At 40.2% G+C, this 14,210-nt stretch overlaps 1 protein-coding gene across 1 annotated transcript in view; it reads left to right on the top strand.

Moving 5' to 3' along the window:
* Positions 1 to 14,210, top strand: part of astn2 (astrotactin 2) — a 290,807-nt gene that overhangs the window by 224,234 nt on the left and 52,363 nt on the right. The window contains exons 17-18 of the mRNA XM_086300869.1: positions 3,873 to 4,195; positions 13,985 to 14,118. Of these exons, the coding sequence (XP_086156995.1) occupies positions 3,873 to 4,195; positions 13,985 to 14,118 (457 nt within the window). The remainder of the gene's footprint in view (positions 1 to 3,872; positions 4,196 to 13,984; positions 14,119 to 14,210) is intronic.

Here is a 14,210-nt window from a genome sequence, read left to right as displayed (position 1 = left end):
CCACACTGCTGAAAACTCCCATGTCCCCAGTGGGTGAGAGCTGTTGTGTCAGCTGCAGAGTTGCAACACTGAGCTCGTGGCTTTAATGTTGGAGCTGATGATTTACTTTAACAGGACTATCTAAAAATGGCCCACTTCAAGATATATCCTAAGATATTTAATATTTCTTTTAGCCTACTATCATCAGAGCCGTAATTGTTGTGCTGCCCTTTTTTCTCTATATTAGTTAAAAGAAATGTATATAATTTACAATATCTATACTTAAAGCAAGGACCTGTTAAAATCACTAGTTAGTATGGACCTGTTATAGTTGTCTTACTAAAGCAATAACATCATCCGCCCATAGTGAGTGTATCTGTATCTAATTGCCTTAGAAAGATACCTGACTCTGTTGCTGTTGTTGCGTGGGCAACATCACTCTGGCCAAAGGGGATGGGTCCCTGTTGACTTAATTATGATGCAACCAGTCTACAAAGAGATTTTAATTAACAAAGAAAGATCAAGATTAATAGCAAGTAACCTCACCACACTTATCTCTTTACAGTGTTTTGGTGACAGGCAAGTCTTGCACAAGCATCACATCTATTCCACACAGTAAAGAGCTGTCACAGCTAAAGAGGCAACAAGCTGGGTCACTCCTTAAACTGCGAATTTGGGGAAATTTCTCTAAATGTGTGTGGAGTGTACTTTTTACACCACAAATAAGCAGGCTCACAGACACAGGTGCACAATGCTTAGGTGATATGGGATTTATTGTGGGAGCTGGTTGACAACATCGCTTTTCATTGTCTGTGCTTCCTTGTGAAGTGGGTGTAATTGGGCTCATGGGCCTCCCATTGAGCCTGTTTGCATTGTGTTTCAAATGAAGTTACCACCCACCTTTAAAGTGTCATCTAGCTGGACACAGGGAATAACTAACAAAGACACACAAAATTTTCTTTGACACACAGACTTACGGAACAAGTCTTAGCTACCTGACATGAAATACAGCTTAGATTTAATAACTAAACTTTGAGCACAGATGGTTATTTCAGAGCCACTTTTTAATATTATCCTGGAAGAATCCACTCTGGTATATTTGTCTAAACCCAGTATTCTTTTTGGATATGATACTTAATTGTTGCAACGACTTTGTTGTCAAATTTTTACTTACTTACCTCGATTTTTAATTGAAACGATCATGGAAATGCCACATAAATGTAATGCAAATTAGAATAGTTCGAAAATGTTTCTTTTGTATTTGCAGATAAATATTTCACATTTTTTATAAGATGCCTGCTATTTTCTTTTATGCGTTGCATGCTGTAAATGTGTTATTTGATGCTTGCAGTTTTCATTTCTGCAAAGCTAATTCTTAATAGGCCTTTTAAAAGAGCATCTCTAATTGGCCCAACTGAACATGCAATGAAGAGGAAGAGCAAACTTAAACTGTCTACACTTTCAGTAAGCGTGACTATAGAGTAGGATTTTGCACACTGCTGTTTTTGTACATGTGTAGAGGCTGATGTTGTAATTTACACTGATAAAAACAGATTTGTTTTCAGTATTATGCGTCTCATTTTGCATATTTCTCATTGTGTTTTCTCCGCAGTTTGTTACACAGCGAGACAGTGCATTATTAGTGTGAATGCTTGAAAAGCATTCACAGTATTGTTCTTCGAATCTTTATTATTATATATTCCGTACGTTTTTTGGCATCTAACTCCTTCAAAACCGTTCAACTTAGAAAAACCATTCAAACATCATTAGATTCCTATTCTTTTGGACATGACTGCTTCTACTTTTCTCATTTTTAACATTTATATTTTTAATTTTATTCAACTTTATTCAACAAAAATTTCCCATGTATTTCAATGGGGAGACCCTTCAAATTCTCATTCAACTTACTCATTTTTAAACTCTTACTACTTCCACATACATTGACATAGAGCCACCATTCAAACTTTAAAACGAAGACAAGACACTCAACTATTCAACTTGTATTTATCTTTTCAATATCTATTATACTTTTTCTTCAGTTCCAGTTTAAGTTTCATGATGTTTTTTCACCCGTTTCAAAATTTATAATGGGTGTGTATGGGACGGAATGTTGGGGCTAGAGTGAGACAGCTCAACTGCTAGAGTGAGAGGAGCAAAAAAATTAATCTTAAAATATTTTTTAAAACTGCTGCTGTGTCCGCAGCGTTTGCTCTACAGGTATGATTTTACCCTCAAAGCGTAGCCATGGCTGTCCTCTTTCATCCAATGTGTTTACTATTGTACTAGGTGTTATGGTTCTTTCATAAATGTCACCAATGCACAGCCTCCTCCCTCCAACTCTTCCATAGACTCTAATGTTAAAATGGCTCAGAAGGTTCGTTTGAAAATCAGAAGAGCATGGTGTCTTTCCACTGTCACCACGTCCATATAATAAACTCCACAGGCATGAAAACTGAGAATTCAGTAGACTAGAAGCTGCTGTCGCTCACGGTGAAAGAATTTTTTCAATGCGACTTTTACTTTTCATTTGGGAACGATTTGTTTCGGCCTGACTTTTCTGTTCATTTTAAGCAGCAAAAGTGAGGCGCATGTCTGTGTACGTGTGTATGGAGCCTTTGGGTGCGGTCACTATAGCAACCAGGCTCACACCTGCCTGCTTAACGAGCTCTGCCTGCCACTGTACCAAGATTCATCTTAAGCACTTCTCTTTCAACTGCTGCTGTGTCCACAGTGTTACAGCCATCATTTTACCCTCAAATTGTCGCCATTATTGTTCTCTTTCCAACACCGTATCTTTCAAAGCTCAGGCATTTAAACTTTTTAAACTGTGTGGATCAAAGTGGAGGGATCACATTTGAGTCATTCAGTGATTCAAAGAATATGACCTTTTAATATTCATTCAGATGTTTTCTGACTCTAAATGTTCTTTTCTCATTTCTTAGGGTTTTCTAATTTACATTTAAAACATTTTCAGTTTTTTTCCAACTCCTTCTTCTGTGTAACCTTCAGCTTTTAGCAGTTCAGCACCTTTGTTTTCAGGTTAAATTTGGTTGTTTTTTTTGTTTGTTTTTTTATTTCATTCAATATTTTTAACTCAAAATTCAGCAATTAATTCATTTCAGTGCATACATTCAGATTCAAGCATTCACACTGCAGTTTCTTCAGAAAATGCACTTTCTAGTATGTAATTGTTATATCGTGAAAGAAGCTTTGGTGCACTCTTATTTATTGTTTTAGAAAAAATACATTATCGCTTAGTTGGAAAACTTGCATTTCTTTGGAAAGTAAACGGAAACAAAAGCATATCTGCCACATCAGCGCAGATGGCAGATGTGCTCCACTGAAACGTGGCTTGCTGTGTCCTCCAAATCAATCACTCAACACCCGATTAGCAATCTCTCTCCTCCCCTGTTTCTTTCACTTCCTCTTCTTTCCATGTGGTGTGTTATTTTCCTGCTTAAGGAGGAAATGATGAAAAAGAATCTCCCCAAACTCCAGTGAGGACATCAAAAAGTGGTAATTGACACTTATGAGAAGAAACCAGGCACATCCCCTCCCTCCTTCTTTTATCCCCTAGCCATTCCTCTTTTGTCTATGACAGCTGATGGTCATAAGGGATTAGGTTTTTTGTTTTTTTTCTTTCAAGTAAATCCAGATGGTGATATTCTATGCAACTAATCTTCTTTTTTTCCAAGCAAGGTTAAATTATTTTTACAGAGTTAAGAAAAGGGGGATTGTCTTTATAATTATGAAAGCGTACATATAAAAAAAGAAAGAATCTGACACTGTGGCATCAATCATTTAAAGTAAATCAATATTGCATTTAATTGTTTATCTCCTTCCTTTGACTAATGCCCCATATAACACCCCTTTCTCCCCAAAAACCCCTCCAGAGGCAACGGAGCAGGGTATTGGTGGAGGCGGGCGTCGTGAGCTGAAGTCACTTCCCTTCATCAGCTACCTGTCGGCGCTGCAGAAGAGCCAGCTTTTATCTGATGACATGGTGAATGGTGTGGAGATCCGCTGTGAAGAAAAGGGCAGCTGTCCAGCTGGCTGCCACCTATGCCATCACCAGGCCATGATGGGCGGAGTATCGGGAAGAGGCCGCACTGGTAACAGCAGGACTGGTGAACAGCCTTCCCCCATCCCTGTTCTGCTGGAAGTCAGTCGCGTCGTGCCCCTTTACAGCTTGGTCCAAGACAACGTCACCAAAGAGGTGAGAAAGCAGCGTGGGAGTATAGGAAGCTCTGTGTCTGTGTGCCAGCTTACATGCACATGCATGTGTGCAAAGGGAAAAGGGACAGATGAGAATGTGAACTGTCAACCTAATTAAGAGGTGTGATGCTACTCAAAGCAAAAGCAATCCGCATACAGGAATAAACTTTCACCACTTTATTTAAAAATCCTTTTTTTTTTTTGTTTTTTTTAATGAAATGCCTAATTTTATCATTAATACCGCAATTCCTTCTATTTTCCCAAGTTTGCAAGATTTAATCTGCTAACATTTATACATATCGTTTAAATATGAATATGATTATCCCATATATATATATATATATATATATATATATATATATATATATATATATATATATATATATATATATATATATATATATATATATATATATATATATATATATATATATATATATATATAGATAGACAGACAGACAGACAGACAGATATGCAAATCTGTCTTCACATCTTTACACTGCTGGTGGTTTGTGCTGACAAGCTGGCAGCTAAATACTGCACCACTGGGCATTCAGTTAATGGTGATGTAATCAAACTTTCTAACTGTACATATTTGTTGTTGTCTGAAGCGTTTAACTGATGCAGTTATAAGAATTCAACTCTAGGTGGCATTGGTTGGTTGACTTTGACCGCTGGAAACGAATACTGTAATACAGAGGGACTAAAAAGGATGACATCATGGTTTTCTCTTGTGGGGAAGTCGATGTGTATATGTGTGAGATATGCGCGCCCGTGTCTAAACAAGTATATACAGCTGAATGTAATATCAGCTTAATTGCCACGTGCTGCACTATGATTCATCCCATTTCAGATGTCTTTGGATCTTTTTGCAGAGAAAGTTAATCATATCACATTTCCTTTCCATAAGCAAATTTACTAATGGGGTCTGGCTAAATATTAGACCATATTTTCTTTGTTTGTTCATTCAGCACTTTTTTATTTTTGATACCTAAGTTTTGATAACTTTGTCTTCTCAGTGTGAGTAAACAAGATTTCAGGTAACGTCCACCTAAGACATGTGCATGCATATATACGGAGGAGTTTAGCTTAGTTTAGCTTTACCCTTATCAATCATTCAGCAATCAAATGTATTTGTGTGTGTGTGTGTGTGTGTGTGTGTGTGTGTATATATATGTGAACCTATGATCGCACATACACGATATAGCTTCCTGTACGTGCCTCCCATAACAAGTACCACAGCCCCAAAGAAAAGAAGGCACAATCAATAGTAGACGGCCCATAGTGGGCTTCATCAATACATAAACGTGAGGAAGAGTAAAATGCCTCTCTTCCAAACACCTTGCTATCCATCCATCCTTTTCTCTTCCCCTACCCACTAGTGGTCTTCTGGGGGTTTAGAGAGTGAGATGTATGAGAAGGAGGAGGAGGAAGAGGAGGAGAAGGGCTAGACTGCAGTGGATCGCTCAGCCCTTCTGAGGTAGCTTGAGGCAGGATTATTAGCTTCTTATTGATGTCATCGACCTCTTGCTCCTCTTTTCTTCGCTTTCTCTTCTTCTCTCGGCCACAGCTGCTTCTAGTCAGAATGGCACATACCTACATTGCATTAGAGACAAGCGACGACCTGCCTCGCTACACACGCAACCACCCTCTCGCTCTGTCACTCTCTTCCTTTATGTGTTTCCGTCTCACATGCGCAATTTTGCTTGAGACCGTCTTTCTACTTGGCTGAGTCTATCAGGAAAGACAGCTGCCATGTGGCAAAAGCTTTCTCAGAGATGAAGTACTTTTTTTCCCCCTTTAGCCCATGGAAGCAATCAAAATAGAAGCTTTGTTATCTAGTTTATGATTAGGTGGACCGAGATCATATCTATATGTGTCGACCACTTACTCTTTTTTTGCCTCCTTTTGTCCCTCCTTTCCGAGGTCCTGGCATCTGTCAGTAACCTCCCCCCCCCCCCAGCTGCCTGATTGTTTGACAGGACGCATCACGTCCATTTCACTACTGACTCACGTGACGCCAGAAGGGGATTTGGTCACAATGTGAAATCAGCCTTTCCCTGTAAAGACTATAACAGAACTTTTTTTTTTACAGTCAACTGAAACTAAACAAAAAAGAAACCTAAAGTGAAAATTGAAAATAGGCTTTTGAAACCGATAAAAGCTAAGTGAACTGATACTGGATGGTTATAAAACCTCAAAATAAAGTAACAATGTACAAGAAATGTCTTTATTTTTAGTCTTTTTAGTCCACAGTATGGGTTTTTTGTTTTTTTTCTTTTGGTACTCAATTAAAGTTTATTGCAACATCTTCAATAGTTGCAATTTACCTTTTTAAAAAGTGATCCTTTAAAATACTGAATAACACAAAGATGTAATTCTGTGTATCCATGTCATTTGAGTCCGAACAAGATTTCAGTCCCAGAGCTTGTGGGTTTTTTGATTGCTTATTCATTCTTCATTTGCACTTTTAGATGGATTTATAGATGATAATGATTATTTTTGGAAGTGTAGACTTGAGGTTTCCTCCGTCTTTGTTTTGGTCCTAAATGCCTCTCATGTTGCTCTGTTCTCTGGCAGGGCGTCTTTTAGATCGAGTCTTGACTTGAATTCAACTGGAACCAGTCTTGGAATTGCACTGGTGGTCTTGCTTACTGGGCAGATGCATGTATGAAAATAAATACATGCATATGCAGATTACCACAGACTTTTTTAGTCCCACAGAAGAAAAAACCAAGGTAAAAAAAATAAAATATAATAAGCTTATTGCTTGCCAGTAGTTCTGTGTTGCTATGACTGAATTACGGCAAACCTTTTGAACAAATTGGTTGTGAGTCTAATGGGTCAGAATGCTCTATATCTTGGAGAATTGTTGCTGTCATGCTCTGACCATTATCCAGTACTGCAGCCCCTCGCAGGGGTGTGTCTCCAATATTTCCGAAGAGTAGATGAGAGACTACAGGTTTAAAATGAAAACGGCAACACCATTAACCAAGAGAGTATAGTAGGCACTGCATAGGGAGCAAGTAACATACAATACCTTGTAACACATAGCGCAAAGTTCAATTATACAATTAGAAGTAACTGGACAGATCACATCATGTCAAACAAAACTGTTACAATAAATATTTAATGGAGTATCATGTCAAATGCTTCTCAAGTTCACCTTTAGGACAGTTGTTGTGGACTCTAATGAACCTTTACTGTCACCTTTAGCAAGTGGAATTTAGTTCAACTGATAAAATGCCTGACTTGGCTAAAGATAGTGTTTTTAATTCACTGACCTGTTGAATTATGAAATATGATGTGGTGTGTTTTGATGAATTTGGCTGAAACTCATACAGTGCTCACGCCGTCGCGCCTAAAAGCGGGGAAATAATCAGTAAACAGCAGTGTGCCAGTTCCATGCGCAGCCACGCATGCCCAACACATAACAGAACCACTGTGTTTGACAGATGAGGTGGTGGTCAGTAAAGGATTTTTATGTTTGTGTGTGTGGTTTCATCACTCAATAGAAATTTATCCCAGATCTGCACACGTTTCCTTTTTTTATGCTTTTATTAAGTGCACTAATGCCATTGTGGGGTTTCTGTCACCCTGAATCCTCAGAAGGTATGTTCATGAAGTCTTCTCTTTTCATCTTTGGCAAAGAAACATGTGCACCTACTTCCTGGAGGACATTATTAACTGGCTTTGCAGAGCAGCCATAAAGTTCTTTTTTCCTCCCCCTTCAGGTCACAGAGTTTATTTGGTTTGTAGAACAACAACACTTCTTGAATACTGCTGCAAATTTATGTTATAAACTAACTTTCTAGATTCCAGAATCATAAATCTAATTAAAATTTAATTTAGTTTAATTCGATTCAATTCAATTTACGGGGGGAAAAAAGCAAAGAGAGGGAGGAAAACAGAGAGAGATGAAAAAAGGCAAAGACTAAAGCAACAATAACAAAGAAGGAAGGCGAACGCTCCTGTAGGGTAGATAATTAAACAATTTTCTATAAAACCTGCATGGTCAGTGCATACTATTTACATCCTCATCCACAAACATCCATTAATTACATCAGCAGCAGTACAGACTTGTTCTTTATGCTTCAGCCAAAACAGTTTGACCTCACAGACACAAACCTTTCTTTCCAATAACAAAGCCCCAAAAAGTGTATTAGTGTTCATACAACTTACAGAATGAATGCTTAAAAGTAGCATAGATAATTACTAGGGGTGCAACGATACACAAAATTCACGGTTCGGTTCGGTTCGATATTTTGGTGTCACGGTTCGATATTTTTTCGATACAAAAAAAATGTTCATGCATTTTTAATTTGTCATTTATTAAAATTATAAATATATATTTTAACTCAAAAGTACAGTTTTTAAATTTAACCCTAACCCTTGTGCGCGTTTTTTATTTTGACAGCGAATGCGCACCTGCGGACCACTTATGTGCACCCCTGGTTATATAGCTCGTCATATTGCAGCCACAGAAATTATTTTGTCCATGAAACCATAAAGCTGCACTTTCTTTTTGCCTTATAGTCTGATTTGTCATAACTTCTCCGTTTTGTGGTAAGCTTTTATTTGGCTGTCACTTCTTCACCCCGACCTGTCTTATTTGGCTCAGCAGAACTGAAATGCTTTTACACGCGCACTCACATAAGCTCAGCGATTCTCTGCGCGATCAACCTCTCACATGTTTAAGCTTGCTGCGGGAGATTTCACTTGTCATGTTTGCATAGTAAGCTAACGATTAATAAGACGATGTCAGAGGAATTGGTGCACAAATTATCATCACTCACAGATCAGTGCTGTCGCTCTCTATACACAGTTCGCACGATTGCAAAGTGAAAGCAAAAAAACAAGCGCAAATTCAAACGCGACTTCAATATGTCACATATTGACAGTGGCTCACCGATGCCAATGACATAATTACCCAGCTACATTTCTGAAAGAATGCAAAAGCATTGACATATATTTTTCCTACAATAGCCCGACGGGCAGGGAAGAGATAGATTTTGGTAGCCCGACTGAAAAAATCGCTAGCTCCAGGACGTCGGGCTAGCGATATTGCAAGCCCTGTATCTGATTGAGGAATCACTCATCTTTGGAAAAGAGAGTTTATTACAGAGAAATGGCTCTTTCCAAAATAAAAGCTATACTATCCGCTTCTTCTGGGCTATATTCTCAGCAGCATAAGGAGAATCATGTGCTAACAGCTGTCTAAATGACTCGGCTAAAGTTAGTAGCATGCTTGTTGTTTTTGTCTTTGCACTAGGATGATGTCGGTGTAAATGTGCAGTCATATTCGTTGTGTTCCCACTAGTGCTTTCAGGTTAATCTGGTTGAAATGACCTTAACGCCACAACACGGCAAATCTCCGTTAACAAGCTACCGCCGATCGCTCCGTGCATGGGGCTAGACGGCCAACACGTTAACGAGCTAACTGCGCTAACACACTAGTTCACACCAATGTAATTGAGCATTGCATGGCACATCCAACATACTGTTTTACTTTAGTCCATGACTCGCTTACCTTCAGGGTCATACGTCACATGAAAACCAAAATAATTCCAAACGCCAGATCTGAATGAGGGTCAATTTGCCTGTTGCAAGGAGAGCTTAACTTCTGTCTCGCTAGCTTGCCCTGTGCTCTTCCTTCTTACTATGCTGTCTGTGTGGAGCGCTCAGTGGATCTGCGCTCGACAGTGCAGCCTAGGCGGAGTAGTCGAACACAGATTCACTGAGCGCTCCACACAGACAGCATCGTCAGAAGGAAAATTGATAAAATAAATTACAAATGTTGTATTGTTCGATACATATGCGTACCGAACCGAAAGCACTGTATCGAACGGTTCAATATCGATACGAATATCGTTGCACCCCTAATAATTACCTCAGTAAAGGATATGGTTTGTTTTATCGTTATTATTGTTATAATTGTTTCTTAGCTGTTTTTAATTGCCTAATGCTATCTTGTAACAGAAAATACAATAACACACTAACCATCACTTTACTTTGCTGGAAAGGTCAGATCGGCTCAGAACATCTTCAGGCAGAACTGGGACACCAAAAAACCCAAACCTTCCTAATATTTGAGAGTTTTCAAACACACTATCAACCTCTGTTTGAACCAACCTTTGAGCTGCCCCCACTGTCCCATTTCCTGGAAGGTTCCTAGAAGCAGCCCATTGGTTCCCTTGTTAACACCATTAGCCTTGAATGATGGAAAGGGCCAGATAAATGCATGTGTGCATGCACGCACACGCACAGAAAGAACATCATTATGGTGGGCTGTGTGTGTGTGTGTGTGTGTGTGCCGTGTCTTACACTCTTTACCACCACTGGTGATTATTTTATAAATCAATACTCTGGGCCAGCTGGCCAGTGTTTTTGTGTATTAGCCTCTGGATACAGACAGTAATATGGTCAGCATAGACTAGACAAACAGATTAATACATTAAAGACGTCACTATGGCGTTGCTTGCTTACTTGTAAGTCACGACAGGCATCTAGAAAAGTGAAAGGTCTAAATTGTGTTTTGGTGCCAACGAGTCTGCAGGGTTTAAATGACGTCAAAGCTCAGAATTTGTGGCTTGAGTTTTTGCTGATGCTCACTTGCCCTCAATGTTCACTGCTCTTGTCTTACATTTGACGTGGGGAGTGATTGCATTTCAACTTGATTCGTTCAGTGTTGATAAGGTTAGCAGAGACAAAGTTGTGCCGTGTTTGCGAACCGGTAAAACGGCGTGTTAGAGGCACTAGCAGGTTCCTAAAAGTGAATGTGTTTGAGGTGCACAAAGACTCTGTCCTCAGAGAGAGCCTTCTTTACGGAAACACCACCTTTTCTAATATGAAGCTTAATGGATAATGTTTGGTTCTTACAGAATGTGTATGGATCTGTGGAGTTCTGGGAAATGCAGAATACGCAGTTAATCGATAAAGTGTAGAGTAGCCTCCTCTTGCCAACTGTGACTTATGTAGCAACAGCACTGAACACACATACACTCTGACCCGGGATTTTCATTGTGTTTGTTTATTTCATCACTGGATTTTTTTCCTGCCTATTTATTTCTTTTCACTCTCACCTGCCGCATACGTTGCTGTCTTCGTCACCACGAGCCACCGCACGCATTCTATCGTAATTAAATGCTTTTTTTCCCTGCTGAACTTTAAATCCTCGTCTTTATTTTACCTCCTGCATCCCCACCCAACTCCCACCTCGTTCCCTAAACCAAAATTAGATTCCCTGTTTACCCAAAGGAGAATGGCTTGCATTACTCTTCAAACATAAACACAGTGGTAATCGCTTTGTCTGTTTTTCACATGTGCAGCCATGCAATCAAGCGCAGAAACCCATATGGGTTTTTTTTTCCTTCTAGGAATCTGATGGTGGTACAGGCACTGCGGTCCTGTGGTCTTTCTCTCTTTTGCCCCTGGTATTGGAGATCGTTTCTCATATTTGCCTAGACTGTGTGCGTGCATAGACCTTGAGCCCGTGTTATTTGTGTGTGTTGCATTTCACTGTGGCCTGCTTCCCATTGATTTGAGGTGGCAAGACTACTGCTGTTGTTGTTTTCTGGCAGCAGTTTACCACATGGGTTCATCCGGTGGGGGTGGGGGGGGGGGGGGGTGGCATAATAACCTTTTCGGTTTTCCAATGGATTATAATATGGCTCTGGATTATAGTGCTTGCCTGCCCCCTATAATACCTAATTTAGAGCCCTGGTACTGTACTGGAGGATGTAATGATGAAGTTTGCGCTGCAAAAGGATCCATTCCCTAGTAAAGTCAGGGAATGTGTTTCAGTGTCGGAAGTCCCCATTTTCACACCTTTGTTTGTAGATTTTTTTCACTGTCCTATTTTATTTCTCTCTTTCTTCCTTTCTTTCTTTCTTCAGCCTCACCCTCTTTATTTTCCTCACTCTTTCCTCTGCTGCTCATTTAGGTCATTTGTGCTCTCAAGGTACTTTGCCTCGAGTGGAAGAAGTCAGTTCCCATGAAAGTCTGTTGAGCCTTCTTTGAGGCTCACAATGCAATGTTATGGAAATGCTAACATCAGCTTCTGAGTGCATACCCTGACTCAATTTTGGCCAAGCTGTTTGCCTCTCTGGTCAGGCCTATGACCAAAGTCAGCTCGAATGTCACTTCTACTAATCAACACACTGCAGAAAATCTTTGTTGGCGTTTCTCAAATGAAACGAAACAGTGAGCTGTTGAAATTAATCATGATCATGTTTGTTTTTCACTTTGTTTGTGTGCAGCATGTACTCAGTCGTCTTAGAGATGTGTGCGTAGTATCATCAGTTGCTCTGCTTTTGAATCAGCGTCATATGCCATGCGTTCGAACAATAAGGGGCCTCCTTCCTCCTTTTTGTTGGATACCTGGTACACAATGCTACTGTTTCTGCACGGCTTCAGTGCCCTTTTTTTGAGATCACGATCAAGCACGTCTCCAAAGTAGCCTGCATGAGGTAACACTTGTTGTGGAAGTTTTCCATTTAAATAAAGCCTGCAGACGAGCGGTGAGCGGTAGCTAACATTCTTTAATCAAAACACAAAAGAACAGAAAAACCAAGCTTGGTGGAGAGCCTGCATGATCGCGGGGCAGACGGAGACACGGAGTCTCTCTGAGCCTAGCATGGCTCTCAGTTAAATACCTTTTCCAGGAACAAAAGGCAGTACACAGCTGTTTCACACCTTAAGGTTCACACTCCCTTGCTACCTCCCAGAGTCCTCGAAGAGACAAAAGACTCTTCCTGTGGAGCTGTCTGCTTCCCCCAACTTCCTTACTAGACCCCCACCATTTGTCTTACAGTATGAGTGTGAGACATGTTAAAATCCAGTGGCACCAAGGCATTATACAATAACATAATGTGATTAATACATAAGTAAAAGAAATTCCTATACACACTATCAACCAGTTAGAGCACATAAATTACTGAGTGCTCATTGATCTGTAGTGTGACGGGGAGTCGTAGTGATGGTGAACTCTCTTGAACTCACCCTCAAGAGAGCCTGCAGCTTTAACGAAAGCCCTGACATTATATTTTATTGCTTTGATGGTTATATTGGCATTTTGCTGCCTTTTAGAAGATGGCTGAGCTACGACCTTTTTTTTTAAAAACTTTTTTCATCCACCTGTAAATGAAGTAGCACAAGGAGATGCCAGAAGTTGATCTCATCTATTAATATCTCACTACCCGCTACCCTGGAATGGGAGGTGGCTAGTGTCACAGCTCTCACTCATCTATCATAGAAGTCACAGTGCATCTATGATATCACAGTGTAAGCACAGTGATAGTGTCACAGTGTTAATGCTAGTGTGATGTTCCTGCCTTCTGGTAATTGGGAACGGTGGGTATGAAAAGGTCACTCTCTTTTTGACTGTGTGTGTGTGTGTGTGTGTGTGTGTGTGTGTGTGTGTGTGTGTGTGTGTGTGTGTGTGTGTGTGTGTGTGCGCCTCTCTGCTGTTACATCTTTAAGAGACTTACATTGAGTTCTGAACAATTTTGAGGGCATTTTGACCAGTCCTTACTCCGTCAAATGTAAGACTATATTTTTACTGGCTGTCTCCTGGAGTTCATTTCAGGGAACTGTCAAAGGTAAATGAAAAATTGACTGACATAAGATGAATGTCTGTGTGTGCTGTTATGTGGAGGAAACCAGTGGAGGAAACTGGTTGAGGGGGTGGGCTGGGTGGGAGGTGAGGAGGGGGGATGGGATAAGCATAGCTGGACAGTAAGCCCTTGTTTCAAAAGATAATTGCATTTCTCTCACCTGTTACCCTTTACAGGCCTTAAAGAGTGCCACAATGAGCTCATACTGGTGTGCTGGAAAGGGCGATGTCATCGATAACTGGTGTCGCTGTGACCTGAGTGCCTTCAGCAAAGATGGCCTGCCTAACTGCAGTCCCCTCAGGCAGCCGATGTAAGTGTGAGGTGACACTATGACACTTTGGAATCCATGCACATACACAAGAGAGGTTTTATGGATGCATGCACCAGTGCACTGCAGGGACA

This window comes from Aulonocara sp. 'chitande type north' Nkhata Bay, linkage group LG7 (genome assembly GCF_057382095.1).
Source record: "Aulonocara sp. 'chitande type north' Nkhata Bay isolate Kocher_YH1m ecotype deep benthic linkage group LG7, A_spYH_male_GT1.1, whole genome shotgun sequence".
Classification (NCBI taxonomy): Eukaryota; Metazoa; Chordata; class Actinopteri; order Cichliformes; family Cichlidae; genus Aulonocara; species Aulonocara sp. 'chitande type north' Nkhata Bay.
Note: the sequence above shows the minus strand (reverse complement) of the source record. Positions and strands in the feature narration are given on the sequence as shown.